A 27,947-nucleotide genomic window follows, 5' to 3' on the forward strand; every position below is an offset into this window, starting at 1 on the left:
TTTCCTTTCAAGTCAGTGATATTTATTTTAATATAAAAATAACCAATTTGGTACAACAGTCTTGTTAGCAAGATGCCAAAACACATTCTTGACAGGTTGAAAAAAAATGTATTCAGCTTTGTGGGTAACTAGCTTCCTCACTAGTCAGCAGTTCCTTCTGTGATCCCTCTTTTGCATTTCTGCACAGAAAAGGAAGTCTTTTTGAGGAAGCAGGGAGACGTTCAGAAAACATGAAGTTTCCAAAACGTCCCAGAATAGTTTATGAAGTCTCCTTTGTAGGGAGCAATGGAAGTGGTTCTTCCTCATCTGAGTCAAACTCCACGGTTTCATCTTTTACCCATTTCCCACTGGGGTCCTGAAGCCATCCATCGCTAATGCAGCAAGCAAGCAATAAATAAATAAATAAAGATTAAAACAGGGCAAAAGACAGTTTGTGATGATTACGGTTTAATAAGTTAAAAGTGATTCTTTAACACACACACACAAAATTGCCTGCAATGCTTCATATAAAATGCCTGGAATATGCATTAATGCTGCGAAACATTGCATAAGTACTACCAACATATTATGTCATGATAAAAATGACTGAATGACACCATACCTCTTTAATTTGAGATAGCGTTCTAGTTCTCTGCGTCTCTCCTCTGTGACAGGCTCAGACTCAGCAGGATTAATAGGTTTCTTCTTCTTTTTCCTCATGTGGTTCTCAATCTGACACTGGCTTGCATCTGCTAAACAGCACAAACATGAGAAAGATTAGTGCCTGCAAAGAAATTACGCATTGCCACATCGAAGTGTGTCCCCTTGGAAAATATCAGACTTACATATTTGACTATGAGCAGGTGTGGTATCTGTGTTGATTTTGGTCTTAGCTGTGGCCATAATGTTTTGATCAACACTGTGGTTTTTGCTGCAGCTTAGATTCAACTCAGTTGCTGGTTTTTCGGCTCTTTCACTTAAAAAGATCAACAAACACAAAAATGTTAAACCAATGTTTCCACCCAAAGGCATGCTTTCAGATAAAAGGAAGAAAAAGAAAATCTACACATGATCAAATAATAATGATTCAAGACATTTTCAAAGGGAACAGTGAAATATTAGCTGATTTTTTAAAGATTTAAAATGCCCGAGACACTGAGAAATATTAAGATATTAATGAAGTTTCCACCTTCATACATTTCAGTAAAATACATTTATACAATATATAACTATTCTTGATCCTGTACTTTAAGCTTTATATCATTTATGCTATCAGAAAACTTGATATTGGATTTTTTTTTTTTAAATGTGAGGGAAGGAAGTTAACTGTCCAGTCATTACCTGGCCTTTTTATGACAGCTGTTATAAGGTGTAGATCTCAGCAAGGCATGGTGGGTAATTTTCCGTGTCTGTGTTAGCAATGGGGCAGAGCTTCCTGTTTCCTGTAATCATAATATCACAAGCTTATATCAACTTGGTATAAAACTGACATACTGCAGCTATAATGCCATTTGTGTTTACCTGCCGGTCATCTTCTTCATTAACATAGTCTTGATGTCGCCTCTTATCAATTTCTTTTTGTAGCTGAGCTTTTTTGCCATAAAACCATTTTAGACCTGGACAATGCAAGATCCAAAAGGATTTAAAAATTTGCTCTGATATAGCAAAACAAAAATCAGAAACAAAATGAAACATACCTTCGAGATGCCGCTTCCCTTTTCTGTGTACTGTCAGCATATCGACTGTGTCAAAAGTAGGACGATGTGAACACACCAAACAGCTATACCTACACAAACAGAGTGTGGAACAGAAGTAATCAAATTAACTTGTACATACAGTAAATACATGAACATATGCTGCATGGCCAAAAGTATGTGGGCCCCTGACAATCACACCCATGTGTGGGTCTTCACAAACTGTTGCCACAAGGTCTGACAAACACAATAGTTTCAGATGTCTCTGTATGCTGTAATGTTATAATTTCCCTTCACTGGAACTAAGGGGCTCCAGCATGACAATGCCCCTGTGCACAAAGCGAGGTACATGAAGATGGTTTGCCAAAGCTGGTGTGGTCTGGACAAAGCCCTGACCTCAACCCCCTTAACACCTCTGGGATGAACTGGAGTGCTGCCTGTGCCCCAAAGCCTTCTCATCCAATGGCACTGCATGACCTTACTAATGCTCTTGTGGATGACTGGACAAATCCCCACAACTGAACTCCAAAGTCAGCCCCGTCAATACATTTTGGAGTAGGAGCATTTGGAAAAGAGTAGTCGGCAGACGCAAAGCGTAAGCAACGCTGCCAGCGTGATGCAAAAAAAGGTAGGCGGTCCACTGGTCCTTCCCCGGAAAAGTGTTAAAATACAGATGTAAAATAGTGCATTCTGAGTGATCCAGAATGCAACATTTTGCATTTCAGAGTCAGTAAAAGGTTCTTCTTGATTTCATGATTTACGTGGGTAATATGTGAAAAATATAAAATTAATGAAAATGAAAGTAAAGCCTCTCTGATGATTTCATGCCAATTTGACCCATTTTTAAGTTTTAGAGGTCAATCATGGGTGTGTGTATATTATATATAACTATCCACATTCAGTGGATATGAGCAATTGCGCGCTCTGATTGGTTACTCTACTACTAGACTATTAGCTCATATACCGTGAGTAGAGAAAAACAAAATGGCGGTGTGTGTTGCTGAACTAACCGAGCACGAAATAAAAACTCTACTTGAAAACAAATCCCCAAAAAATACAAAAAAGCAACAAAATATGGAATGAAAGTATTTGATGGTAAGAACATATCTTTTTATTTTTCAAGAATTATTATTCTAGCATTGTTCACAAGTTGCTGCTGTCATTTTGCCAGATTGTTTACAGTCTAAGTGGAAATGATTTTGTCAGATGTTTTGTATAAAGTTTTTTTTATCGAATTTGCAAAAAATAAAAATGCTCTGTTTCTCAAAATCCAGTGAATGTGGACAAAATAAAAGTGATTCCACTCAATGTCGTCGTACATGGCTTATAGCCGACTCGGTGCTATGCCCCTCGTCAGCTATCAGCTCATGTACGACTCAATTTTGTGAAATAACTTTTATATATATATATATATATATATATATATATATATATATATATATATATATATATATATATATATACACACACATTGCATATATTAAATTCTTGAATATTCAATTATTATTGTGAAGGTCGAGACCATCTTCAAAATTCTACAGGGGCAGAGGCTTCAATCGGAAAATATCAACCCTAAGAAGAGCTGCTTCAAAATGAGAACAACAACAAGAAAATAAAGAGATCTTGTGGAACTGAAATATTTAGTCAACTTTAAAATATCAGAACTAAAGAGAGAAAAATTTTAAACAAGGAACTTGAGCTAAATTCTTAGCTTTCGGTAGCTGGATAAACACTTGCAGTCGCTGCTCCATACAAACATGCGCAGTACCCTATCAAGGGTGATTGTGCCTTACCGCGACATCCAACAGTGTTGAAGTGAAGCGCCTTGCCACCTAGTAGATTGAACCAAATTCACAGTCACTTGTTCATTGCTTCATCTACCAATCCAACATCCTGCTCACCGGTGTCTTCACGTAACCCTGCATGGGTGGCTAAACGGATATAATGCCTTGCCAAAGGGCATTCCGTGATTTTGTCCGGCGCTGCTTATTAAGGCTATTCACAGCCAACCTCTATATCTAGAGGCCATTCCCCTATCCGCAACCTGGGGAGCTGGTGGATGGGAGTTATCATCACCACACCACCATCATCATCTATCCGACAACAGAGGCTGCTCTTCTCTGGTCACTGCTGGCGCAGCAAAGAAGAACTGGCCGGGGACACCAGTCTCCATCACATGGAAGAAGATCTAAAGGCTGCCCTAAAAGGACCTACATCGACCAACTGTGTGACGACACAGGATGTAGGTCCGAGGAACTACCAGCTCTGATGAGCGATAGGGCCGTTTGGAGGGAAAGGGTCATGCATAGCCGAGCTAGCTCGACCCGGTAAGGTAAGGTAAATGAGCTAAAACTTGAGCCAATGTAAATTATTCTTAATATGATTTATACAACTATTAAACACGAATTCAAAAATGTTACTGAAACTTCAATTGAATTGTAATTCTATTAATCTAAACAAAAGCTAACACAAATTTCACTTTTTTATTTTTTACTTGTCTATTTTACTTGTCCAATCACAATCAAACCATGTGATTTTTACTGGCAACAAAATACACGAATCTACAGATTTCACTTTTATGAAGTGTAACTAACTCACCTAGATAACGCATGCGCAGTACTGACACAGATACTAGTAAACAATGTCCGTTTTCATAGCACAAACACGAGTCCTGCTGTCTACAAAGATCTCTTTTCTCAGTGAATAAAAACAAATAAAGCATGTCACATAAAAATACAAGGAAATTTTAAATTTTTTTGTAAAAAACCACTGCGAGTAGCCGGCAATGGGTGGCATGGTGGTGCAGTGGTTAGTGCTGTCGCCTCACGGCAAGAAGGTTGTGGGTTCTCACCTCGGGGCTGACGGGGGCCTTTCTGTGTGGAGTTTGCATGTCCTTCCCTTGTCTGTGTGGGTTTCCTCTGGGTGCCTCCAGAAGGTTTCCTCCCACGGTGCAAAGACATGCGGATTAGGTTAAATGGCTACTCTAATTTGCCCATAGGTGCGAATCGTTGTTTGTCTGGTAAAGCTGTCGGTGGATGACAGGCCTAGCAAGCATGCTCAAGATAGATGCAACTGACTAATTGGCAACCAACAGACCAATTAGCCTACACGCGTCAGGGTGAGTGAGTAGCCAGCAATGGAGCTTTTATAAGCGGCAAAAATCACCGGCTGCCTGTCGGTTATAGTGGAGGTTATTATATTATTATAAACCAATTTGTTTGGTTCCAATTTGTTATCTTTTGATAACAACAGAAAGTTATTTTCATATGTCCAAACTTTTATTGAGGAATCTAAACGATTCCACACACAGGAATAGTTGGGCCAACTGTTTGCTTACACCCCACCCCCCTTTTTTTTTTGTCTGCTGTCTTGTTGTTTTTGTTTGTTCTATATATCAGTGTAAAATGTTATTCGGAGTAAGCCCCCTTCGATGAGCTTTAATGCTCTTGGGGCAAACTCTGACCCCAAATATGTTTAAATTTAAAAAAAATATATATATATTATATTATTATAACAACAGCAAAGGGACTAAATCTGCAAAAAAAAAAAAAAGCATGTTCAAAAAGCATAGCTGTGATTGTGATGGTCAGTGTCGCCTAGATCTCAGTATACACTATATGGCAAAAAAAAAAAAAAAATGTTTGTGGCATTTGTGAGGTCAGGCACTGATGTTGGGAGAGGAGACCTGAGATGCATCAGCGTTCCAATTCATCCCAAAAGTGTTCAGAAGGGTTGAGGTCAGGGTTCTTTGCAGACCACTCAAGATCTTCTACTCCAACATTAGCAAACCATGTCTTTATGGATCTTGCTTTGTGCACAGGGGCATAGCCATGCTGGAACAGGTGTGGACTCTTTGTTCCAGTAACCGTACACATTAGTGCTCAGCATACAAAGAAATCTTGTGCACTTCCAACTCTGTGGCAATAATTTAAGGGAAGACCCTCATATGGGTGTGATGGTCAATTATCCACAAACTTTTGGTCATACAGTGCATTTTGAATGCTCATCTTTTCAATTATTTTATTAGTGTGATCTAATTTTGCACATTTCATGGTCATGTCATGCATCTTCATTCTGTAAACTTTTATTGCATATTCCAGCACGCACTGTACAGCTTGGCGATTTATTTAGCCCTTTGCACATATTCTCTTCTTCTCACATATTCATGTATGACTCTTCTTCATCTTCATTCTGTGACTTATTATTGCACATTCTGGGACACACTATACACAGTTTGGTTTTCAAAACAACCCACGCACATACCCCTTAAATATATCCACTTTTCAAATTTGTATATTTTAGATTCTTCTTATTTTTTATTCTATTTATAGAACTAATTTTGTCCTTTTTTTTTTTAATTCTTCTATCTTAACTGTTCAAGCACCAATCACCAAAGCAAATTCCTTGTATGTGAGAACAGACTTGGCAGTAAACGTGCTTCTGATTATTTCAAAAGCAGTTAAATTAGCTGCATAACTGGCTATATGAGTTGACTAATGATGGATCTCCATGATGTTTCAAATAATCTATGTTAAAAGTGTTTGGAAGAGCTGTGGGAAAAGTTTTAGTTGTTGACAATGTGTGTGTACTGCAGAATATGAAGATTACACAAAAGTACCTTTAATTATGAGCCTTATGGAAGATAAGACTGGCACTGTAGAGGATCTGTACTAGATCTTATGTAAACATAGAGCACCATGTAGGCCACAACATGTTTTTTTTTAAAATCAGTTTGTGTAATCATGCCTGTATATTGTGGATATAAAGTAACATCACCTTCCATTTTTCATCAGAGTAGCTTCATCTTCAGGAATGAAGTTGGACAGCAAGTCTGCAACACGCCGCTTCTACAACCACAACCACAGTCCTTATAATATAATTCAAACCATCTCATCTATAACTGTGCTCACTAAGGATATATATGTGTTAGCTACCAAACTAGAGCAGCGGCTACAATTATTGACAGTCCATAATTATCAACACCTTTTCAGATTTACCAATAAAAAACAATTTTACAATGGTGAGTTTCAGTTACAGTACAACAGTTATTATTGGTTAATTAATCAACCGGAAGCCCCCCCCCCGCCCTTTGACCCTGTTGTCTGATGACACAGCTCGTTACCGGAGATGGAATATTTTTAGCACGATCAGCTAACCCGGATGTTATCATTGCAGGTAAGCATGGTGGAAAGATCATGGATATGTTTTTACTGATCAAATTCACCGATATTTCATGATCTCCTTGTCGAAACCTACTTTGTTTCTTACTCTTTCATTTGACCTAAACGCACGTTTGAGAAGTTACATGAGGTGTCGATAATAGTGATCACTTTCACCGGTGTCCACCATTATTGACGCCCTGTGGAATTAAGTGACATTTACAACTGTTATGGATCGATCTTTGTGTAACACTGTTGAAGTAGATGAAGTACTTTAAAAAATAAAAGTGCTGTGATTTTATAATTTTTCCTCCTGATTCATAACAGAATGGAATGCTTATAGAGTATTTGGAATCCTATTGCAATAAACAGAATTAGACCAGAATTAAATTCTTAGCATATTTTTAAAAAAAAATCATACGCTTGAAATAATCAGATTTTTTTTTTTTTGCAGTTTGTTGTAAATATCTACCACATATTACAATATCAGTAGACATGTTATATTTTGGGGCAGCACAGTGGTGTAGTGGTTAGCACTGTCACCTCACAGCAAGAAGGTTCTGGGTTTGAGCCCAGCGGCTGACGAGGGCCTTTCTGTGTGGAGTTTGCATGTTCTCCACATGTCCATGTGTGCTCCAGTTTCCCCCACATTCCAAAGATATGCAGGTTAGGCTAATTGGTGGCTCTAAATTGACCGTAGGTGTGAATGTGAGTGTGAATGGTTGTCTGTCTCTATGTGTCAGCCCTGTGATGGCCTGGCGACTTGTCCAGGGTGTACCCCGCCTCTCGCCCATAGTCAGCTGGGATAGGCTCCAGCTTGCCTGCGACCCTGTAGAACAGGATAAAGCGGCTAGAGATAATGAGATGAGATGATTTGTGATCTACGAAAATACTTAGAAAGTGGGTAGAAAGGGGAACAAAAAGATTTTCTGACACAGGTTAAACATTATCAGTTCATTTGTTTACAAACAGAATTACTTCCTCATTTACCTAAGCACCGACATCCATATATTTATATATTTTGTACTAAATTTAAGTAGGTAAAATAAAAACTATGTTTTGTTAACTTAAGACCACATACAGATTATTTTTTTAAATAAATAATCTTCTGGATGTCGATAACTGTGGATGTGTCGATAATTGTGGAACGGTGTCACGTGACCTGAAATGCTAAGTAATCGGGAATCAACTCTTTTTTTCCCCAGTGTAAGTCTGAGTAATTATTCATGCACAATTTACGTATTGAAAGTCTTTTATACTTTTGCAATAGCCAAAAGATCGTTAAGGTGTCGATAATTGTAGCCACCGCTCTAGCTGCCTACATTAGAACTGTAATTTATACTGTAGTAATAAACTCAAATGATTGTTGAGGTATATACCACAGTACTATTATACAAAAGGAATAACACACGACGGGACATGCTGTGGATATGTTTACTCCTTAATTTATTAAAAAGGTAATACAGTTATCTATTTACCTTCAAGACATTTAGCTGACTGTGATCATCACCTTCTCTTTTAAAAGACATATTTGAGCTAGTCCAGCTCTCCAAAAACGTCCTTCTTCTTCTTCTGGGTTTAATGGCGGTTGGCATGCCAGCTTAAAGGTGCATTACCGCCACCTACTGGATTGGAGTGTGGACCAGAAACCTCATCTCATCTCATCTCATTATCTCTAGCCGCTTTATCCTTCTACAGGGTCGCAGGCAAGCTGGAGCCTATCCCAACTGACTATGGGCGAAAGGCGGGGTACACCCTGGACAAGTCGCCAGGTCATCACAGGGCTGACACATAGACACAGACAACCATTCACACTCACATTCACACCTACGGTCAATTTAGAGTCACCAGTTAACCTAACCTGCATGTCTTTGGACTGTGGGGGAAACCGGAGCACCCGGAGGAAACCCACGCGGACACGGGGAGAACATGCAAACTCCACACAGAAAGGCCCTCGCCGGCCCCGGGGCTCGAACCCAGGACCTTCTTGCTGTGAGGCGACAGCGCTAACCACTACACCACCGTGCCGCCCGGACCAGAAACCTGGCAGGGGAAAAAAATTCTCTATTATAGAGGATTTCGACGTGACGTCACAGGTGACGTGACGCCCCGGTGTCCGCCATTTTGAAGGTCAAGCTAGCTAATGTCAACAACAGTAGCTGGTATGTTACTGTAGCAATGTTTACGTTCAGTCATTTGGATGACTGTTAAAACCTTTCAGTCTCAAGTTTTTCCTTTACTGCAGGGGTCTTCAATCCTATCCACAAAGGGCCAGTGTGGCTGCAGGCTTTCATTCCAACCAAGCAGGAGCTACACCTGATTTCACTTGTTTAATCAATTCACCCTCGTCTCCAATCAACTATCAAGTGAGCCTCCAATTTGGCTGTAATGAAAGCCTGCAGCTACACCGGCCCTTTGCGGATAGGATTGAAGACCCCTGCTTTACTGTATTTACTAGTTTACTGAGCTAGCGCGCTCGGGCAGGCTGGGAGCGAGTAAACTAGTAAATACAGTAAAGGAAAAACTTGAGACTGAAAGGTTTTAACAGTCATCCAAATGACTGAACGTAAACATTGCTACAGTAACATACCAGCTACTGTTGTTGACATTAGCTAGTGCTAACAGCTAGCTGCTAGTGCACTACTACAACTACACCGACCCTAATAATACAGTTCTTGGTCATTGCCTGGTAACAGCAAATTTATAACGGGCCATGTCTCAACAGACTAAGAAGTTATTTCAATGACATTTAATAACATTTTGTTTATCCTGAGGACCGAAAGTAAATGAAAATGTGAACAAACCTTAGCTGTAATAAGATGGCGACCACCGGCTCCAGGGACGACCCGCTGATGTAGGCATGTTACCCAGCCTGGTTTTTAACGACATAGGTATACAGATCATGTGGGCTGAAGTCGGGTAAAGACGAGGGCTTGGTGTACTTCCGTACGTCAGTGAACAATCCTGGTGGAAGCAGGTAAACGTTGTTCTCTAAGCCTGCTAACCTCAATTTTTGCAAATACCTCTCCCTCTGCTCGCCCTGTAAATGCCCTACATCGCTGGATAGTGAAGGTGTTTTCTGCATCTCGCTCCTTTTTCTTTTATGTTTTTTACCTGGTATTTCCCACACGCCTGACTGCAGGTCAGGAAGATCACCCGCGCTGCAAAGCCAGAAAAAGATAGCCTGGTAACGTGTATGGATCACATACACCAGCATCATTGATTTTCTGGTGATATCGCTTGTTACTCGCCTCATCTAGGCCAGATAAAATACTCGACAATAAGACTTCGTCATGATCAACAGTGTATCGCTACCGGTAGTCGCCATATTTGTGACCGTCAAAATGGCGCCGGCTACTTGTTGACATGGCAACGGTCACATGGGTCGAAAACCTCTATACCGGTTTCTTTTAAAAATGTTATTAGTTGGCCATATATGTGTCCTAATGCCTTATGTCATATGCTCTCTAGTGTGAAGTTAAGCTTTATTTCTTTCAGTGCTTCAGTTAGTTTCTTTCCGGCGGCACGGTGGTGTAGTGGTTAGCGCTGTCGCCTCACAGCAAGAAGGTTCTGGGTTCGAACCCAGCGGCCGGCAAGGGCCTTTCTGTGTGGAGTTTGCATGTTCTCCCCGTGTCTGTGTGGGTTTCCTCTGGGTGCTCTGGTTTCCCCCACAGTCCAAAGACATGCAATTAGGTTAATGTGGGGTAGCCTTGGGCTGAAGTGCCCTTGAGCAAGGTACCTAAGCCCTGGATGCTCTAGTATGGCTGCCCACTGCTCTGGGGGTGTGTATGGGTTAAATGCAGAGTATGAATTTCACTGTGCTTGAAGTGTGCATGTGACAAACAAAGGTTTCTTCTTCTCTCTTCCTTATAGAAGTCACATTTCACTATCACATGCTGCACTGATTCTGGCTGATTGCAGTGTCTGCATAACCCAGTCAGATGTTTTCCTATTATATGAAGTGTCTTGTTGAGTGCTGTATCATTGGGATTTCTCTTCCCTCCATTCAGGACATTGCACCAAGGCGCTGCATGTCTCGAGCCAGAAACATCATCAGTGACCCCTCACACCCTCACTATGGACTGTTCTCCCCTCTGGCCTCTGGAAAGAGGGTCCGCAGCATTCGGTGCAGGACCACCAGGTTCTGTAACAGCTTTTTCCCCCAGGTCACCAGACTGCTGAACTCCAAATCCAAACTCTAAACTTCTATTTATAACTTGAACATTTCCTAATTTCACAGGTCACTTTACACTATTGCACTTTATAATATTTTTGCTACTGCATAATTTAATTTAATACACTTCATATTTAATTCTGTGCTGAGCCAAATTGCAACGAAATTTCGTTGTTGCATACTGAATGACAATAAAGGTTGTCTAAGTCTATTCTTAGACGGATGATGATGGTTTCTTCTCTTCTGTTTCTCCCCACCTTTCTCCCAACACCCACATGCTTTTGTATATTGTCGAGATGTCTTCCTGTATCACTGGTGTCCCAGTTCTCCTGCCATACTTTTTCTGTTTGACTTTTAATGATGGTTTTAGCCTCAGCTTTACATAATGGAATTTGCAGATGAATTGTTTGCGATTTCACTGATTGTTTTGCCAATATGTCTATATTTTCATTTCCTTCTACCCCTACTGTACATGAGCAGGAACCCAAATGAAACATACACTTAAACCCATTCTGTGTATTCTGTATATGATATATTTCATTTATGATAGCTTGCCTGCATGATTTCCCTGACCTGATGCTCATGAGTGCTGATAAACTATCTGTTGCTATGAGTGTATTATTTTGGTTGTTTTCCTCTACCCATAGTAATCCTAGCATTATGGCCACAATTTCTACTGTGTATACTGAAAGATGATCTGTTGTTCTGCTTTTTATAGCTGTGCCATATTGTGGGATATACTGTATACTGCAGCACCAGTGCGTCCAGATTCAGAGTTTTTTGAACCATCTGTAAATACCACTGTCTTATCTGCAGTGTTGTTGTATGTAGCTTTGGACCAGAGATGGACAGTAATGAAGTACATTTACTTGAGTACTGTACTTAAGTACACTTTTTGAGTATCTGTACTTTATTAATTTTTTTGGAAACTTATGACTAACTTCACTACATTTGAAAGGCAAATATCATACTTTTTACTCCACTACATTTCTATCAAGGTCCTCGTTACTCGTTACTATGAAGCAGCTTTGAAAGTGGATGTTTTTTCTTTTCTAAAACGTGATTGTTTTTTTTCACAGGTGACACTGAGACAGCCGATCAGTAATCACTAAGGTCACGTCACGTCCACAGACTGTATAAAACCAAGATCAATTATTTCTCAACAGCATTATTTGAACATGATCAGTTGATGGCAAAATGGAAGGAGGTGGTTCTTCTGGGGAATGCACACACCCATGACCCATGTTTCAGTTTTCTGAAAAGATTAAAGATTCGTTTCGTTTTAAGTGTTTGCTTTGTTTGTCAAAAATGAACCACATCACGGCCTACAAAAACTCACCGCCCAACCTGTGGAAGCATATTGAGGTCTGTAAACATTTTATTCCAAGAGAAAGCTTGCAACAAAGTTGTCTGTGCTTTTAGAGCTAGTGATAACGTAGCTATGCAGTCTGGTTAGTCAAATGACTTTCTATGGATTTGCCTGCCAAGTTGTCATAGCCTTGTCCACGGCTAACATAGCTAGTTAGCTTGGACACTGCTAGTTAGCATGTAAAAACGGAGTTACGCCAACATGAATAATGTTATTTCTGAAAGGACTTCAGATAAGTTATGTTTTAGCATCATCTTCTTCTTCTGGCTGCTCCCAATTAGGGGTCGCCACAGCGGATCTTTCGTCTCCATTGCTCCCTGTCTTCCGCATCCTTCTCTACCACATCTGCCACTTTCATGTCCTCTCTCACCACATCCATGTATCTCCTCTTTGGCCTTCCTCATTTTTGTTTGCCTGGCAGCTCCATCCTCAACATTCTCCTTCCAACATGCTCTGCATCTCTTCTCAGGATGTGCCCATACCATCTCAGTCTCATCTCTCTTAGCTTAATTCCCAAGCTCTCCACATGTGCTGTCCCTCTGATGTGCTCGTTCCTTATCCTGTCCAACCTTGCCTCCTGTCTCTTCATTAAGGGTACGGTCTCCAATCCATACATCACAGCTGGTCTCACTACTGTCTTATACATCTTATGGTACCTTTCACTTTTGCTGGGACTTTCCTATCACAAATGACTCCCAAAATCCTTCTCCAACTGCTCCACCCTGCCTGCACCCTCTTTCTCACCTCACTATCACAACCCCCATTTTCCTGCACAGTTGACCCCAGGTACTTGAATTCACCAACTTTCCTTACGTCTACTCCTTGCATCTTCATTACACTCTTGTTGATGCACATGTATTCTGTTTTGCTACTGCTCACCTTCATTCCTATTTGTTCCAATGCATACCTCCATCTCTCCAAACCCAACTCAACCTCCTTTCTACTTTCACCACATCTGTGCTCACTCTAGGACCCAAATTGTTTTAGCGAAAAGTGCTAAAGACTCAAATTTTTCTTTAGCAATTTGCAATTTCGCTTAGCAAGAAATGCTAAAAGAACAATTTTCTTTTTAGCAAAGTAATTTTTTTAGCAAGATATGTTATACTTCTAAATATTTCTTGCACTGACATAATATTGAAAAATGAATTGTTATTGTAGTTTGTTGGTGTTTCAATAGTGTTTGCAAGCTTGTTTCCTGCCTTTGTCTTTCCATGTTCTTGATTTATGTTCATAGCATGCTTATTTATTCTTGAATCCTCTTATTTTGATCATTTCATCAACTGTATATATGTAATGAAATTGTGAAATTAATTTAACCTGCTTAATATGGTTTACGGAGTCCATATTTTTCATTATAATTATATCTAACATGGTGGCACGGTGGTGTAGTGGTTAGCGCTGTCGCCTCACGGCAAGAAGGTCTGGGTTCGAGCCCTGTGGCCGGCGAGGGCCTTTCTGTGCGGAGTTTGCATGTTCTCCCCGTGTCCGCGTGGGTTTCCTCCGGGTGCTCCGGTTTCCCCCACAGTCCAAAGACATGCAGGTTAGGTTAACTGGTGACTCTAAATTGACCGTAGGTGTGAATGTGAGTGTGAATGGTTGTCTGTGTCTATGTGTCAGCCCTGTGATGACCTGGCGACTTGTCCAGGGTGTACCCTGCCTTTCGCCCGTAGTCAGCTGGGATAGGCTCCAGCTTGCCTGTGACCCTGTAGAACAGGATAAAGCGGCTAGAGATAATGAGATGAGATGAGATATCTAACATCTGGTGTGATGTGCTTTGCATTGTTTGCCATCTATGCACCTTTTAGCCCTTAGTCACCCTCTGTAGTATGCTGACTGGCTGTGTAACATAACTGCATGGTGAGTGGCTTCCAACTCAATCAGGGATTTATCACACCTATGGGTCATGTTTAAATTTGAACTGGCCAAGTTGGCCTGGCCAACATGAGTGTCTGACTTGACCAATATCAGTGGCTGTCCTTGCTAAATTAATTTTATTTTTAATTTTATTTTTTCCAAAATTCTATTTTAACATCTCAACCACTGGTATTGCCTCGTGTGTGTTTTCATTATTGAGACGTGTGTATGTGTGTGTAATTGGGATCCGTGTGTGTGTGTGTGTGTGTGTGTGTGTTTGGGGGGGGTGGGGTGTCTTTATGGGTAGGATGAAGGGAGCTCAGGGAGTTAAAATCAATGGTTGTTTCTTATAAATTAATCTCATAAGCCAAATATAAATGATATTCACCATTAATTTCTCAAATGAAACACTTGCAGTCAAAACTTTGAACCATGTGCGTCAAAACGCCCTGAAAACAAGGTACACTTGGTCGATATATCCTGGTTCATCTGTGAGTTCTTCCAAAGTTCTGTCAGGGTTGATATTATGTAGAAAATGCGTCTTTAGAATGGTTATATCGTGTTTTTATCCCTAACTGAGAAAGCTAACATTCTAATGTGTTATCTCACTTTTTAGATAAGTTTGTCATACGTAAAGTCGGATAATTTATTTTAAACAAACCTCGCTATAATCTTGTTCACTAATGAGCGAGAATTGCCGACATTATCAGCGCAACTCGGAAATTGATCATTTTATATGTAAGGTCCACTGCTACATAGACATATAAACATAGACGCCGCATTGAACTGGTGGCCCTTTGCTGGGATACATCAGAGTGTCCGCCGTATTGGATGTGGCAAATCTTCCCCGTAAACCAATGCAAGTAAATGGACTGAACTTCATAAAGCCCCTTTCTACAATAATATTTAACTCGATGCCTTTTATTCACCCATTAAGACACACATGTATATATTTGGGAAACAAACAGGCATCAAAACAACACATAACTTTTAATGTGATGGTTATAAATAGTGTGCGAAATACCCGTCAATATTCTGAATGACCGCCAAACTGAGTTCGGCCAGGTTCTAACGTCATACCAAAACAAAATACATCACTGATTCCTTCACATTCAGAAAGGTTAAAAACATTCATCATATGTTCAAAAACATTCATCATAGTGTGGCGCTGTATTATCTAATTCTCACTGCTTATAACTCTACACCTACCCGGTGGAGATGAGCTGGGAAACTGAAGACTGAAGGAGCAGTATTGAAAAGTATTTTTCCAGTCTCACCTGTGAAAGGTAATCCCATGTGATCTCGTTTGGACGGTAAACCTGTTGGTACAGTTAAACGCAGCACATGAATGAGGCATCTTTATTCTCGGCTACTGTCTAGACGCTATACCAGAGCCGGTTGAAGAATCTCCACTTTGCCACATCCAATATGGCGGCGAGAATGACGTATGATTCTACGCAGAAGGCGGTGTCTATGTTTATGTGTCTATGCGCTGCTATTGGAAGACGTAATTTGCGGTCAACCAATAAGAATCTTCGAAACTCGGGGGCGTTGGTTATAAATCAAAACATCGAAGATAGACACGAAAGGTACTGTTCATCTTGAGAAATCACAATTGTTTGATGGATTTTGCTTAAACTTTAAATGACTTTCGCATAAAATGCGAATACAGATGATTTTCTTTTCGCAAATTGGAATAAAACTTCGCAATTTGCGGACGTGCGAGCGGCTAGCGTGAGCCCAGCACATATCACAATATCATCCGCAAACATCATGTTCTATGGTCACTCTTGCCTCACTTCGTCCGTCAAGCTATCCATCACTATGCCAAGCAAGCAAGCAAGCACGCACAACTTTATTCATCACACACTTGTGAAATTCCTCTCTGCATTTAACCCATCTGAAGCAGTGAACACACATATGCACACACACATACAGTACCCAGAGCAGTGGGCAGCCATGCTAACAGCACCCCGGGGAGCAGTTGGGAGTTAGGTGCCTCACTCAAGGGCACCTCAACCCAAGGCTATCCCATGTTAACCTAACTGCATGTCTTTGGACTGTGGGGGAAACTGGAGCACCCGGAGGAAACCCATGCAGACATGGAGAGAACATGCAAACTCCACACAGAAAGGCCCGCCGGCCACTGGGTTCGAACCCAGAACCTTCTTGCTGTGAGGCGACCGTGCCACCCAAAAGACTCAAAGCAGATCCTTGAAGAAGTCCCACCTTCACCTTGAACCATTCAGTTGTTCCAACTGCAATATGTTTTAGCATAATCATGCTAAATAAACATAATGTAGAAATCTTTCTTTTCTAGTAGCATTAGCTACCTAATATGATTTCAAGTTTTAAAAGAGTTTGCTAGCATGTCAGGTGGCGCTTCACTGACTAGTTAGCTTAACATTAAACCACCATGATGGCACAGCATGCGTTCATTTTCTGAATTCACATTTCTGTCTTTGGTAACGGCATTCAGTTTTGTAAGCCTTGTCGCAATAATACAACAATGTGTTGACAGAAAATACACTTTTAATACTTAAGTATTTTTAAAAGCAAGTACTTTGCTTTTAAACTTAAAGAGCACATCTTGGGTATATTTAGGAGCAAGATCAATGTACAGTGGGGCAAAAAAGTATTTAGTCAGTCACCAATTGTGCAAGTTCTCCACTTAAAAAGATGAGAGAGGCCTATAATTTTCATCATAGGTATACCTCAACTATGAGAGACAAAATGAGAAAAAAAAATCCAGAAAATCACATTGTCTGATTTTTAAATAATTTATTTGCAAATTATGGTGGAAAATAAGTATTTGGTCAATAACAAAAGTTCATCTCAATACTTTGTTATATACCCTTTGTTGGCAATGACAGAGGTCTGTAAGTCTTCACAAGGTTTTCACACACTGTTGCTGGTATTTTGGCCCATTCCTCCAGGCAGATCTCCTCTAGAGCAGTGATGTTTTGGGGCTGTCGCTGGGCAACACGGACTTTCAACTCCCTCCAAAGATTTTCTATGAGGTTGAGATCTGGAGACTGGCTAGGCCACTCCAGGACCTTGAAATGCTTCTTACGAAGCCACTCCTTTGTTGCCCGGGTGGTGTGTTTGGGATCATTGTCATGCTGAAAGACCCAGCCACGTTTCATCTTCAATGCCCTTGCTGATGGAAGGAGGTTTTCACTCAAAATCTCACGATACATGGCCCCATTCATTCTTTCCTTTACACGGATCAGTCGTCCTGGTCCCTTTGCAGAAAAACAGCCCCAAAGCATGATGTTTCCACCCCCATGCTTCACAGTAGATATGATGTTCTTTGGATGCAACTCAGCATTCTTTCTCCTCCAAACACGACAAGTTGAGTTTCTAACAAAAAGTTCTATTTTGGTTTCATCTGACCATATGACATTCTCCCAATCCTCTTCTGGATCATCCAAATGCTCTCTATCAAACTTCAGATGGGCCTGGACATGTACTGGCTTAAGCAGGGGGACACGTCTGGCACTGCAGGATTTGAGTCCCTGGCGGCGTAGTGTGTTACTGATGGTAGCCTTTGTTACTTTGGTCCCAGCTCTCTGCAGGTCATTCACTAGGTCCCCCCGTGTGGTTCTGGGATTTTTGCTCCCTGTTCTTGTGATCATTTTGGCCCCACGGGGTGAGATCTTGCGTGGGGCCCCAGATCAAGGGAGATTATCAGTGGTCTTGTATGTCTTCCATTTTCTAATAATTGCTCCCACAGTTGATTTCTTCACACCAAGCTGCTTACCTATTGCAGATTCAGTCTTCCCAGCCTGGTGCAGGTCTACAATTTTGTTTCTGGTGTCCTTTGACAGCTCTTTGGTCTTGGCCATAGTGGAGTTTGGAGTGTGACTGTTTGAGGTTGTGGACAGGTGTCTTTTATACTGGTAACGAGTTCAAATAGGTGCCATTAATACAGGTAACGAGTGGAGGACAAAGGAGCCTCTTAAAGAAGAAGTTACAGGTCTGTGAGAGCCAGAAATCTTGCTTGTTTGTAGGTGACCAAATACTTATTTTACCGAGGAATTTACCAATTAATTAATTAAAAATCCTACAATGTGATTTCCTGGATTCTTTCCCCCCATTCTGTCTCTCATAGTTGAAGTGTACCTATGATGAAAATTACAGGCCTCTCTCATCTTTTTAAGTGGGAGAACTTGCACAATTGGTGGCTGACTAAATACTTTTTTGCCCCACTGTAATTCTATTTTATATTATACTTTGGTCAAATATCTGTCACATTTTGCATTTTGTGCAATTTTTTTTACTTTGCGCAATACCAGAAAAATTCAGTTGAAGCCAAGCCATTTGAGTTGAATTGGTCCGTCTCTGAAAAAACTTGCCATTTGGATTTCCCGGCAAACATTGATTTTCGTGACGTCACGTGCGGGACACCTCCCTCTGAATCCTACGTCAGCGCTGGTTTGTTTATGAGAAAACGACCTGGTGGTTTTCTGCAAATTTCTTCAACATAATTATTAAAATGGTTAACAGATGTATCGTAGCAGGGTGTAGCAACACCAATCTTGATGGGATTAGTACTCATCGTTTCCCAAAAGACCGGACAATGAGGGCCCGTTTACACGAGGACGCTGTCGGGTAAAAACGACTAAATATTTTATCAGAAGTGCCTTTCGTTTACACGGGGACGGTGTTTCCGAGGCTGAAAAACGGATAAAATTGAAAACGCCTAACAGAGTGGATAAGTTAAAAACGGCCCCCGTTGCATATCCGTCTAAACTACCCAATACGCCAAACTCTGCTCGGATCTGCTCGCGTCGGGTACGCGTTTACGTCATACATATGTCATATACTGCACATGCCAGCCCGGGAAGTAAGAAAGTAAGTAAAAAAGTAAGAGCATGTCTGATTACATCGATCCAACGGACCTTCAAGCTGCTCTGTGTTTTAATGCAGTAGGTGTGTTTTCCTGCTCACCCGCCCAGCTGGAGCTCCTCAGTTTGGTGTCGCCAAGTTACACACGCACGTGCACGCCGCCTATTCAAGCCGCTCGTGAAACCATAAACCCGAGACTGAAAACAAAACTAGCAGCCGAACGGGTTTATTTTGCTGAGATGGACACTGCCTTTTCTCTTCTTCACCGAAACAAGAGTGAGTGTTACTTAATAAAGGCAGATTAAAAGAGTTTCGGTTTGCTCCTGCTCCTCCCTCGAGCACTACAGTACCTCAGCCGGACCGGTGTTCTGTAAAGTTATCCTAGCAAGTTCTCATACAGACCGTTTTATTATTCAAAACAAGTCATTACAAATTATTTGACTCGGCCAAAGACTCGACCAATACGCACAAAACATAAAAATCGGCAAATGCGTGAAATTCTCACCGATTTTCTATCAGCCCAGCTGATCGGTGGGACAAAACTACCGTTGAATTTTCCTACCCTCCTGGATTTCGCGCATGCGTAGTAGGCTTGGTAGGATAACTTGACAGAACAGCGGCGCAGATGTGCAGATCAGACAAGACAGAAGACGTTGCGCATGCGTGCAGACATAGCGGAGACATTTATGCATCACCGTATAGACGCAGATTTTCTCCTTGAAAACGGTCGTGTAGACGCTGAAAAAAGTGAGAACGAAAACGGACTTTTGCATTTTTGTTTTATACCGTCCCCGTGTAAAGTGGGCCTGAGAGAGAAATGGGAGCGCTTGGTCTACACAGGCTGTGCACTGAGACTGCGCAAAGCTCGCGCAGCCTGCTCGCGCTTCCGCAGGTGACGTCACAAATCTGGTTCCAGACTCCCTTGGGATTTTTCCAGACGCGTTTTGTTATTTTATTTCTTTCTGCTGTAGACAGATGGCCTTGTGCAGAATTACCCTTCTGGATGAGTGTGTAAAGGGACATACTTTCATATATATATATATATATATATATATATATAAAACGAAATTGGGTACTTTATCCACCTCTGCTTTGGGCAATGTAATAAGCGGGCACTAGTTTGGACTAATCTTTTATTTCTTTTTGTAAGTTCAGATGGAATCACAAACAGCCAAGGAAGGACAGCTGAAATTAGAACTGTTTTGTTGTACTGGTAAGTGCGAAGCACTTCCTGTTTGTAAAACGGAATTATGGGATACGAAGGTGGTGCTTGATGAAACACGGAGCCATGGCAACACAGGAAGAGTAGCTTAGCTGTTAGCTAACTAGCTTGTTTTGGTTATCCGATTAGAAACTAGTTACTATGTAGGTAGCTGTTCGTAAATAATGAAACTGAGAAAGCTGCCTTAGTACGCGTGTAAGGATTATTATTATTATGTGACTTCAAACGTAAGCCAGTGTTGTTTATAGTCAAGCAAGTATAGCGTGAGGGTGCAAATAATTTGTAGCGCTGCTTAATAACAGAGTAAACTGCAATGCTCAGTGTTAGCTGGTTAGTTGTTAAACTGCATAGTGTCATTTTCAAACGTTATATCCGATATTGTTATAGAGAACTATTGAAATGTGTGTTATTTAGCTATGTGACTAATATTATCTACATAAATGTAAGCGAAGTGTTAGAAAAGCGAGATAACTTCACCACACCAGTCGTTACGTATTTACCACCGTACACAGCAAAATATCAGTCAGTGTGAGCCATCTTTGGGCTTGTGGAGGAAGTGAGGATCATGTCCGCGGATAAATCTCCTCCGGAGAGCGGAGCACACGGCCTCCTCTGCGGCCAGCGCGCTAAGTCTTACGGCAGCTTGGTGACGTCGTGTGTCTCACCGGTCCGACAAAACCGAATCCAACACCAAGTCCAACCGGGAGAAACTTTACAAGGATTGTCACTCAAATACGGCGTGTCTGTAAGCTGAAGCTCTAAAAGCTACTTTAATTCAGCATGGTTACTAAACCAGTTGCTCTTGACGCGACTTTTTCAACTGTTCTTTGCAGATGGAGCAAATCAAAAGGGCAAACCGACTGTACACCAACGACTCAATATTCCTGAAGAAGTTCCTCTCCATCCCTGTCCTCACTGACTCACTGTCATTTACTAACCAGGACGAGTTGCTTGAAGAGGAATCAAGTCATCAGGATCAACAAGTTCTTGTTAACAATGGCCAAACAGTCTCAGCAAGTCCAGATGTGACTGCAGATATTTCTCCATCAGACTATTTGAAAAGGCTAGACTGCTTGATTAATCAGTCAAAACAAGCAGCCATAAAGACATGTCAAGAAGGAGATAAAAAGTAAGTAAATGCAAATGTCGTTATTTATGTTGTGCCATGATGCTCTTCGTCTCCAGACCTGATCCGAAGAAGGCAGAATTGTAACCTATATGTCACGAAGAAAGGGAAAAGATTGGGCAAGTAATCTGATACCTGTTCTAGATGTATGTCAGGAATGTTGAGAAGGGCAGATATTACAACTGGGAGGATCCAATAGTCTGCAGAGGATCCACAAGAGGTTGAAGGCAGTTATAAAGTTATAAAATGTGAGCTTACAAGTTATTAGAATATACCGGGTGTTTCAGAAATTTGATATAATTTCACAATCTAATAACTTTACCAATTCTCGTTCAACTGACCTCAAATTTTAACAGCATGTGTGGAAACAGGTCAAAAATTTTATGTTTTTGTTTTCATCTTTTTAGGTATAGAAATGCCATTCAGTGGAAAAGAAGAAAGAAAGCACAACTTTATTCATCACACACTTGTGAAATTCCTCTCTGCATTTAACCCATCTGAAGCAGTGAACACACACACATATATATACCCAGAGCAGTGGGCAGCCATGCTAACCGCGCCCGGGGAGCAGTTGGGAGTTAGGTGCCTCGCTCAAGGCCGTCCCATATTAACCTAACCGCATGTCTTTGGACTGTGGGGGAAACCCACGCAGACACGGGGAGAACATGCAAACTCCACACAGAAAGGCCGCCACCGGCCGCTGGGTTCAAACCCGGAACCTTCTTGCTGTGAGGCGACCGTGCTAACCACTACACCACCGTGCCGCCCCGCCGTGCGTTTTGTGTATTAGAGTATGCTCGAACACCGTCGAACAAGACTGTGCGGCTTGCATTTATGAGAGAATTCTCTAAAAATGCACCAACTGCAATGCAGATTTGGACACGGCCCAAGTAGTTCAAAGAGGAAGGCTATGTGTGTGTGTCTCAGGTGGCACGCGTATTGAAAACTTGTGAACTGGTTCATGGAATCCACATACCTTTGAATTTCTCATTCAAATTTTGAGGAATAAATCTTATATTGCTCAACATTAAGCCTGTTCAGTTTCATTTGCCTAGACTATGTAGTTTCTGGGATATTTACATCTCAAATAATATCAGATTTTTGAAACGCCCTGTATTTATCATTTTCAGAAAGGAAGTTGAAAACTGATTTTTTTTTTCTGTCATTATCTTAACATGCAACATTTTACTGTTTGAACCATATGACGATAAACAAGCATTTGTGAAACCTAATACACTCAAAGTCTTGTTGGTGAAATTTGTTTTATTATTCCATTTATATTACATAGACATGAGTGTTTTACTGGGAAATACACCACTTGTATTTTCATATGAGCTACATCTGGGACATTGAGAATCATAACTGTGACATAAATCTCTATATGTCACTCATGAGGAAATCGATGAATTATTTTGATAAATTTGGGTACTTTTTGTTTGTGAATATGTCTATACAATCAAAAGAAACTCGCACATTGGCTTGAAGATATGAAGTTTATCTTCACGTGTTGGAAAAAACTCGTCTTTTTCAGACGAAATACATTGCAGATCTGAGTGACATTTCACTTGATGACTTCACTCTCATTGTTTTCCTGCTGACTAGACACGCGTCGTCAAAATGGCGAATCGGTTCAAAGATAAAATTCTTTTGATTAACTTGCATATTTTTGTGGATGTGTCCATATAATATAAATAAGTTTATTTTCTCATGTTGAAAATATTTTCACTTGTTTGCTTCGCTCACTCGTGATTATATACATTCGCCACTCAAAGATAAACTTTATATCTTCACGCAACCATGTAATATCCTGTATGTATTACATTTATGCAGAGAGACAATATGACCAAAAGTATGCGGACACCTCAGCATCACATCCATACATGCTTTTTGAGCATCCCATTCCAAAGCTGGTTCCCCCTTTTGTTGTTATAATAGTTTCCACCCTTCTGAAAAGGCTTTCCACTAGAGCGTGGCTGTGGTCAGGGCTCTGTGCAAGTCACTCGAGTTCTTCCACACCAACCTTGCTGCAACAAATTGTCTCATCTCATCTCATTATCTCTAGCCGCTTTATCCTGTTCTACAGGGTCGCAGGCAAGCTGGAGCCTATCCCAGCTGACTACGGGCGAAAGGTGGGGTACACCCTGGACAAGTCGCCAGGTCATCACAGGGCTGACACATAGACACAGACAACCATTCACACTCACATTCACACCTACGGTCAATTTAGAGTCACCAGTTAACCTAACCTGCATGTCTTTTGGACTGTGGGGGAAACCGGAGCACCCGGAGGAAACCCACGTGGACACGGGGAGAACATGCAAACTCCGCACAGAAAGGCCCTCGCCGGCCACGGGGCTCGAACCCGGACCTTCTTGCTGTGAGGCGACAGCGCTAACCACTACACCACCGTGCCGCCCCGCAACAAATTGTAGTAAAAGGAAATCTTAAACCTACAGCATACAGAAACATCCTATACAATTCCAACTTTCGTGGGAACAGTTTGGTGAAACGCCCACACATTGGTGTGATGTTCAGTGATCTAAATACTTTTGACCATATAGGGTATTTGCAAAAAGTGTATTTCCAATTCACTGGCTGTAAGGAGTATGATGAACATTAGCAGCACATTGCAATGTCATGCTTTCTTAAATAACACCTTATACATAAAACCTCTTAACGCCCATGGCTATTATGGCATTCATGGGTCTTTTTACAACATAATGTTTAATATCCACTGAAGTTATTAATTTATGCTATATTTTGTGTCAAAATGCTCCATTTACAGTTTATCCAGTAGTTTGACATATTCCATTCTGGATACTCTACAGAAGTGGATTAAATCCAAGGTTTCTGAACTCCAATCCTGAAGGACCACTGTGCTGCAAAATATCTAATTCTACCATCTCTAAACACACCTGATCATGCTTATGTTGTCCTTGATAAAAAGGACACAAAGTCTGGGGTGTTTGTGGAGCAGGACAAGATTTGTGGGGCATTGTTCCTTCAGGACTGGAATTAAGGTTCCCTGAAATATGTACATCACACACATTTAATAAGCTAGTATGTGATTAGTGTGTTTGACAGTCATCTGAATGTGAGTTATATGACAAATTGTCATGGTTTTTTTTTCTTTTTTTTTAAAGGTTTTCTTCAACAGAATATGTCCAGTACAGCAATCAGGACTCCTGCAGCTCTTCTCCGGTTCAGCAGGCCATGTTGGGGTCTGTGCCACTCACTATCACTAAACGTACCAAGAAACTGAGGGACAGAGAGGATGAGATTTTTCAGCTCTGATGCTGGCTTTTTAACAGTACTTCCTGATCAGTGTGAAGTGTTTACGTCCGCAGGAGCAAATGAAAAGTGAAGGTTGTATGGAGGAGGGACTGAGTTCAATGAAAAAAAAAAAAAGGACTGCTGATTTTCTTCAGACTGCAAGGATCTATTATCACTTGTGGAATTGATGTGCACTGCCACCTGACTAGATGCGCCCATATGGCCTTAGATCATGTGCCATGTTGGCATCCAAGCCTAATTGTTTACAGAGCAAAAATGAGCACTGTTCATGTCTTTGGGTAAGGTGCCTAGTTGACAGGTTACACATTTGCTGCACATGGATCAGTAATGTGGTTCTAGTTAGAATTGGAAATTTGTTTAGGAATCAAGGAAAACATAAGCTATATATTTGATCTGCAGAGCAAATTAATTTTAACTGTCTAAACCAAGTTTAAATTAATTTCTCATGGGCACTTTACAAATTTACCTTGCTTATTCAAGCACTTGTATGATTTTGTTCTCATGTTGTATGTTATACTGCACATTTTGTTTTGGTCATGTAGCTGCTACACTGCCAGGGGTTATTTCACTAAGTGGGATTGCTCAGTTAGCCACGCTTAAGCCAAAAGGAAAAATGAGTATTAACATTCCCAGCATATTGAGTAATCCTCTCTGAAACACTTCCTTAATATCATCATTAGTGATGTAACCAAACATAGCCTAGATGCAATATTCTTCCGTTCTTTCTTACTGTGAGTCAACATGGATTTCTAGGTCATATGCACTGGCTTCTATGTTTGTCAGAGGAATTGGCATGTTACTGCTGAGATTTTAAAATGGTGGTGTACTGTTTGTTCTAAGGATGTAATACAGTGGCACATCTGTATCTGTTTAGTACACCAGATCTGTATTTGGACTTAAATATGAAGTGGGTGTGGTCTAAACTTGAAGGTGTTTTTTTTTTTTTAATTACTTTTTTGCGATATAATATAGGAACCAGGGTGGCACGGTGGTGTAGTGGTTAGCACCGTCGCCTCACAGCAAGAAGGTTCTGGGTTCGAGCCCAGCGGCCGGTGAGGGCCTTCCTGTGCATGTTCTCCCTGTGTCTGTGTGGGTTTCCTCCGGGTGCTCCAGTTTCCCCCACAGTCCAAAGACATGCAGGTTAGACTAATTGGTGGCTCTAAATTGTCTGTAGGTGTGAGTGTGAATGGTTATTTGTCTGTATGTTTCAGCCCTGCGATGATCTGGCAACTTGTCCAGGGTGTGCCCTGCCTTTCACCCATAGTCAGCTGGGATAGGCTCCAGCTTGCCCGTGACCCTGCACAGGATAAGCGGCTACAGATAATGGATGGATGGATGGATGGATGGATATAGGAACCCTATTAAACACTTGAAAAATCCCAGAGGTAAAATTGCCATTGTCAGCACTGTCCATGAATTCTGGCTCTAATGCTACCTCCCTCATGTGACTTAAGAGATTTGCTCGGGACCGTTTTTAATCTAGCTTGCATAGTTATTTTACAGTTTTTGTTTAAACCTACCTCCAGTATTTTCAGACAAGTTTAGTTGCTTCTACTTTCCAAAGTAAAATAAGTAAATTAGTAGCTTAACTGAAACCATTTGACCGGGATCAGACAATTAGTAAGGACTGTGGCATGTTCTTGTTCATCAGTGTAGTCTTTATTTGAGCTTCATATCTGACTGCACACTTTTACCCACATGAATGTTTAAAAAAAAAAAATCTTCTGCTTGAGTGACTTTTTGTTGCATTCTGTGGGATTCTGATGCACACCTCTAATTTTGACAAGATACACTGTGAACTTTTCTGCCAAAACAAACATTAAAAAAATAACAGAATAGTGTGCCTTTTATTCATGTCTGAATTTGTATCTGTTCAAAACACATTATTTGATCAAATATCGGAGTCATATCCAGTTACATCCCTAGGTTGTACAGTACAGGTTGATGACCTGCAGACTGCCAGCAGGAATTGCTTAAAATCATGCTTTGTGGTCTGGGCGTGTTACATACCCTATGCACAAATGTGAACAATATGTAGAGCAGACACAAATGAGGACTGAGGAAGAATAAATGCTGTGTTATGTAAATGTGTGAATTTGCCTATTTTTGTTCGTGTGCATAATTTGTGATCTAATTATCCCCGATGAGAAATAATGCACAGCAGCTAAGTTGAATTGCCTCTCTTAAAGAGTTAATGGATTCTTTTAGGACTAAATTTGTATTTGTAGGATATACAAACTATAAAAACACTTTTACTTACTTAACAAAAAGGATTCTTTATGATGGAAATATACAGGATGTATGCCCCTAGATGAAAATCCTTAGTGGTTTAAAGGAACAGTCCACCGTACTTCCATAATGAAATATGCTCTTACCTGAATTGAGACGAGTTGCTCTGTACCTCTCCGAGCTTTGCGCGACCTCCCAGTCAGTCAGACGCGCTGTCACTCCTGTTAGCAATGTAGCTAGGCTCAGCATGGCCAATGGTATTTTTGGGGCTGTAGTTAGATGCGACCAAACTCTTCCGCGTTTTTCCTGTTTACATAGGTTTATATGACCAGTGACATGAAACAAGTTCAGTTACACAAATTGAAACGTAGCGATTTTCTATGCTATGGAAAGTCCGCACTATAATGACAGGCGTACTAACACCTTCTGCGCGCTTCGGCAGCGCATTGATACTGAGCTCCGTATCAATGCGCTGTCGAAGCGCGCAGAAGGTGTTAGTACGCCTGTCATTATAGTGCAGACTTTCCATAGCATAGAAAATCGCTACGTTTCAATTTGTGTAACTGAACTTGTTTCATATCACTGGTCATATAAACCTATGTAAACAGGAAAAACGCGGAAGAGTTTGGTCGCATCTAACTACAGCTCCCAAAAAATACCATTGGCCATGCTGAGCCTAGCTACATTGCTAACAGGAGTGACAGCGCGTCTGACTGACTGGGAGGTTGCGCAAAGCTCGGAGAGGTACGGATCAGCTCGTCTCAATTCAGATAAGAGCATATTTCATTATGGAAGTACGGTGGACTGTTCCTTTAAAATATTCTGTAGAAACTTTAATAATCAGTTTGCTCATTGTTGCAAACTGCTGCTTTCAAATATTTAATTTTCTTTCAAGTAACATGAACTTTCATTAATAATCTTATTTTCCTTGCTGTTTTGATAGATGGCTTATATGGCCATCTGAATTTGAGGCAACAAAAGCATGTAATAGAGAAT

At 40.9% G+C, this 27,947-nt stretch overlaps 2 protein-coding genes across 4 annotated transcripts; one reads left to right on the forward strand and one right to left on the reverse strand.

Annotated features, from left to right (window-relative positions):
* On the reverse strand, positions 1 to 8,413 carry scnm1 (sodium channel modifier 1). Of its 2 annotated transcripts, none has more exons than XM_060921949.1 (8): positions 8,311 to 8,413; positions 6,450 to 6,520; positions 1,677 to 1,765; positions 1,501 to 1,595; positions 1,321 to 1,421; positions 825 to 955; positions 602 to 728; positions 1 to 371 (listed from the first exon to the last, which is right to left on the reverse strand). In XM_060921949.1, the coding sequence occupies exons 1-8, from the start codon at positions 8,359 to 8,361 to the stop codon at positions 260 to 262; spliced, it is 777 nt and encodes a 258-aa protein (XP_060777932.1). In that variant the 5' UTR covers positions 8,362 to 8,413; the 3' UTR covers positions 1 to 259. The 2 variants fall into 2 exon arrangements, with proteins under 2 accessions (XP_060777932.1, XP_060777931.1); XM_060921948.1 differs by having other exon boundaries at positions 602 to 731.
* Positions 8,414 to 20,341: 11,928 nt separating this feature from the next.
* lysmd1 (LysM, putative peptidoglycan-binding, domain containing 1) lies at positions 20,342 to 26,866 on the forward strand. 2 transcript variants are annotated; one of them, XM_060921951.1, is made up of 3 exons: positions 20,342 to 21,047; positions 21,136 to 21,431; positions 21,836 to 22,459. In XM_060921951.1, the coding sequence occupies exons 1-3, from the start codon at positions 20,868 to 20,870 to the stop codon at positions 21,918 to 21,920; spliced, it is 561 nt and encodes a 186-aa protein (XP_060777934.1). In that variant the 5' UTR covers positions 20,342 to 20,867; the 3' UTR covers positions 21,921 to 22,459. The 2 variants fall into 2 exon arrangements, with proteins under 2 accessions (XP_060777934.1, XP_060777933.1); XM_060921950.1 differs by lacking the exon at positions 21,836 to 22,459 and adding an exon at positions 24,572 to 26,866 and having other exon boundaries at positions 20,343 to 21,047.
* Positions 26,867 to 27,947: the final 1,081 nt, after the last annotated feature.

The sequence above is a fragment of the Neoarius graeffei genome, chromosome 5, assembly GCF_027579695.1.
Source record: "Neoarius graeffei isolate fNeoGra1 chromosome 5, fNeoGra1.pri, whole genome shotgun sequence".
Lineage (NCBI taxonomy): Eukaryota > Metazoa > Chordata > Actinopteri > Siluriformes > Ariidae > Neoarius > Neoarius graeffei.

Excerpts from the sequence above, each read along its gene's own strand:
- scnm1 (XM_060921948.1), bottom strand. The coding sequence starts at position 8,361 with ATGTCTTTTAAAAGAGAAGGTGATGATCACAGTCAGCTAAATGTCTTG. Across the intron at positions 956-1,320 it reads AGCTGTCATAAAAAGGCCAG|TGAAAGAGCCGAAAAACCAG; the intron begins GTAATGACTGGA and ends GATCTTTTTAAG. Across the intron at positions 732-824 it reads ACCTGCTCATAGTCAAATAT|CAGATGCAAGCCAGTGTCAG; the intron begins GTAAGTCTGATA and ends TGTGCTGTTTAG.
- lysmd1 (XM_060921950.1), top strand. The coding sequence starts at position 20,868 with ATGTCCGCGGATAAATCTCCTCCGGAGAGCGGAGCACACGGCCTCCTC. Across the intron at positions 21,048-21,135 it reads CACTCAAATACGGCGTGTCT|ATGGAGCAAATCAAAAGGGC; the intron begins GTAAGCTGAAGC and ends TGTTCTTTGCAG. Across the intron at positions 21,432-24,571 it reads TGTCAAGAAGGAGATAAAAA|GTTTTCTTCAACAGAATATG; the intron begins GTAAGTAAATGC and ends TTTTTTTTAAAG.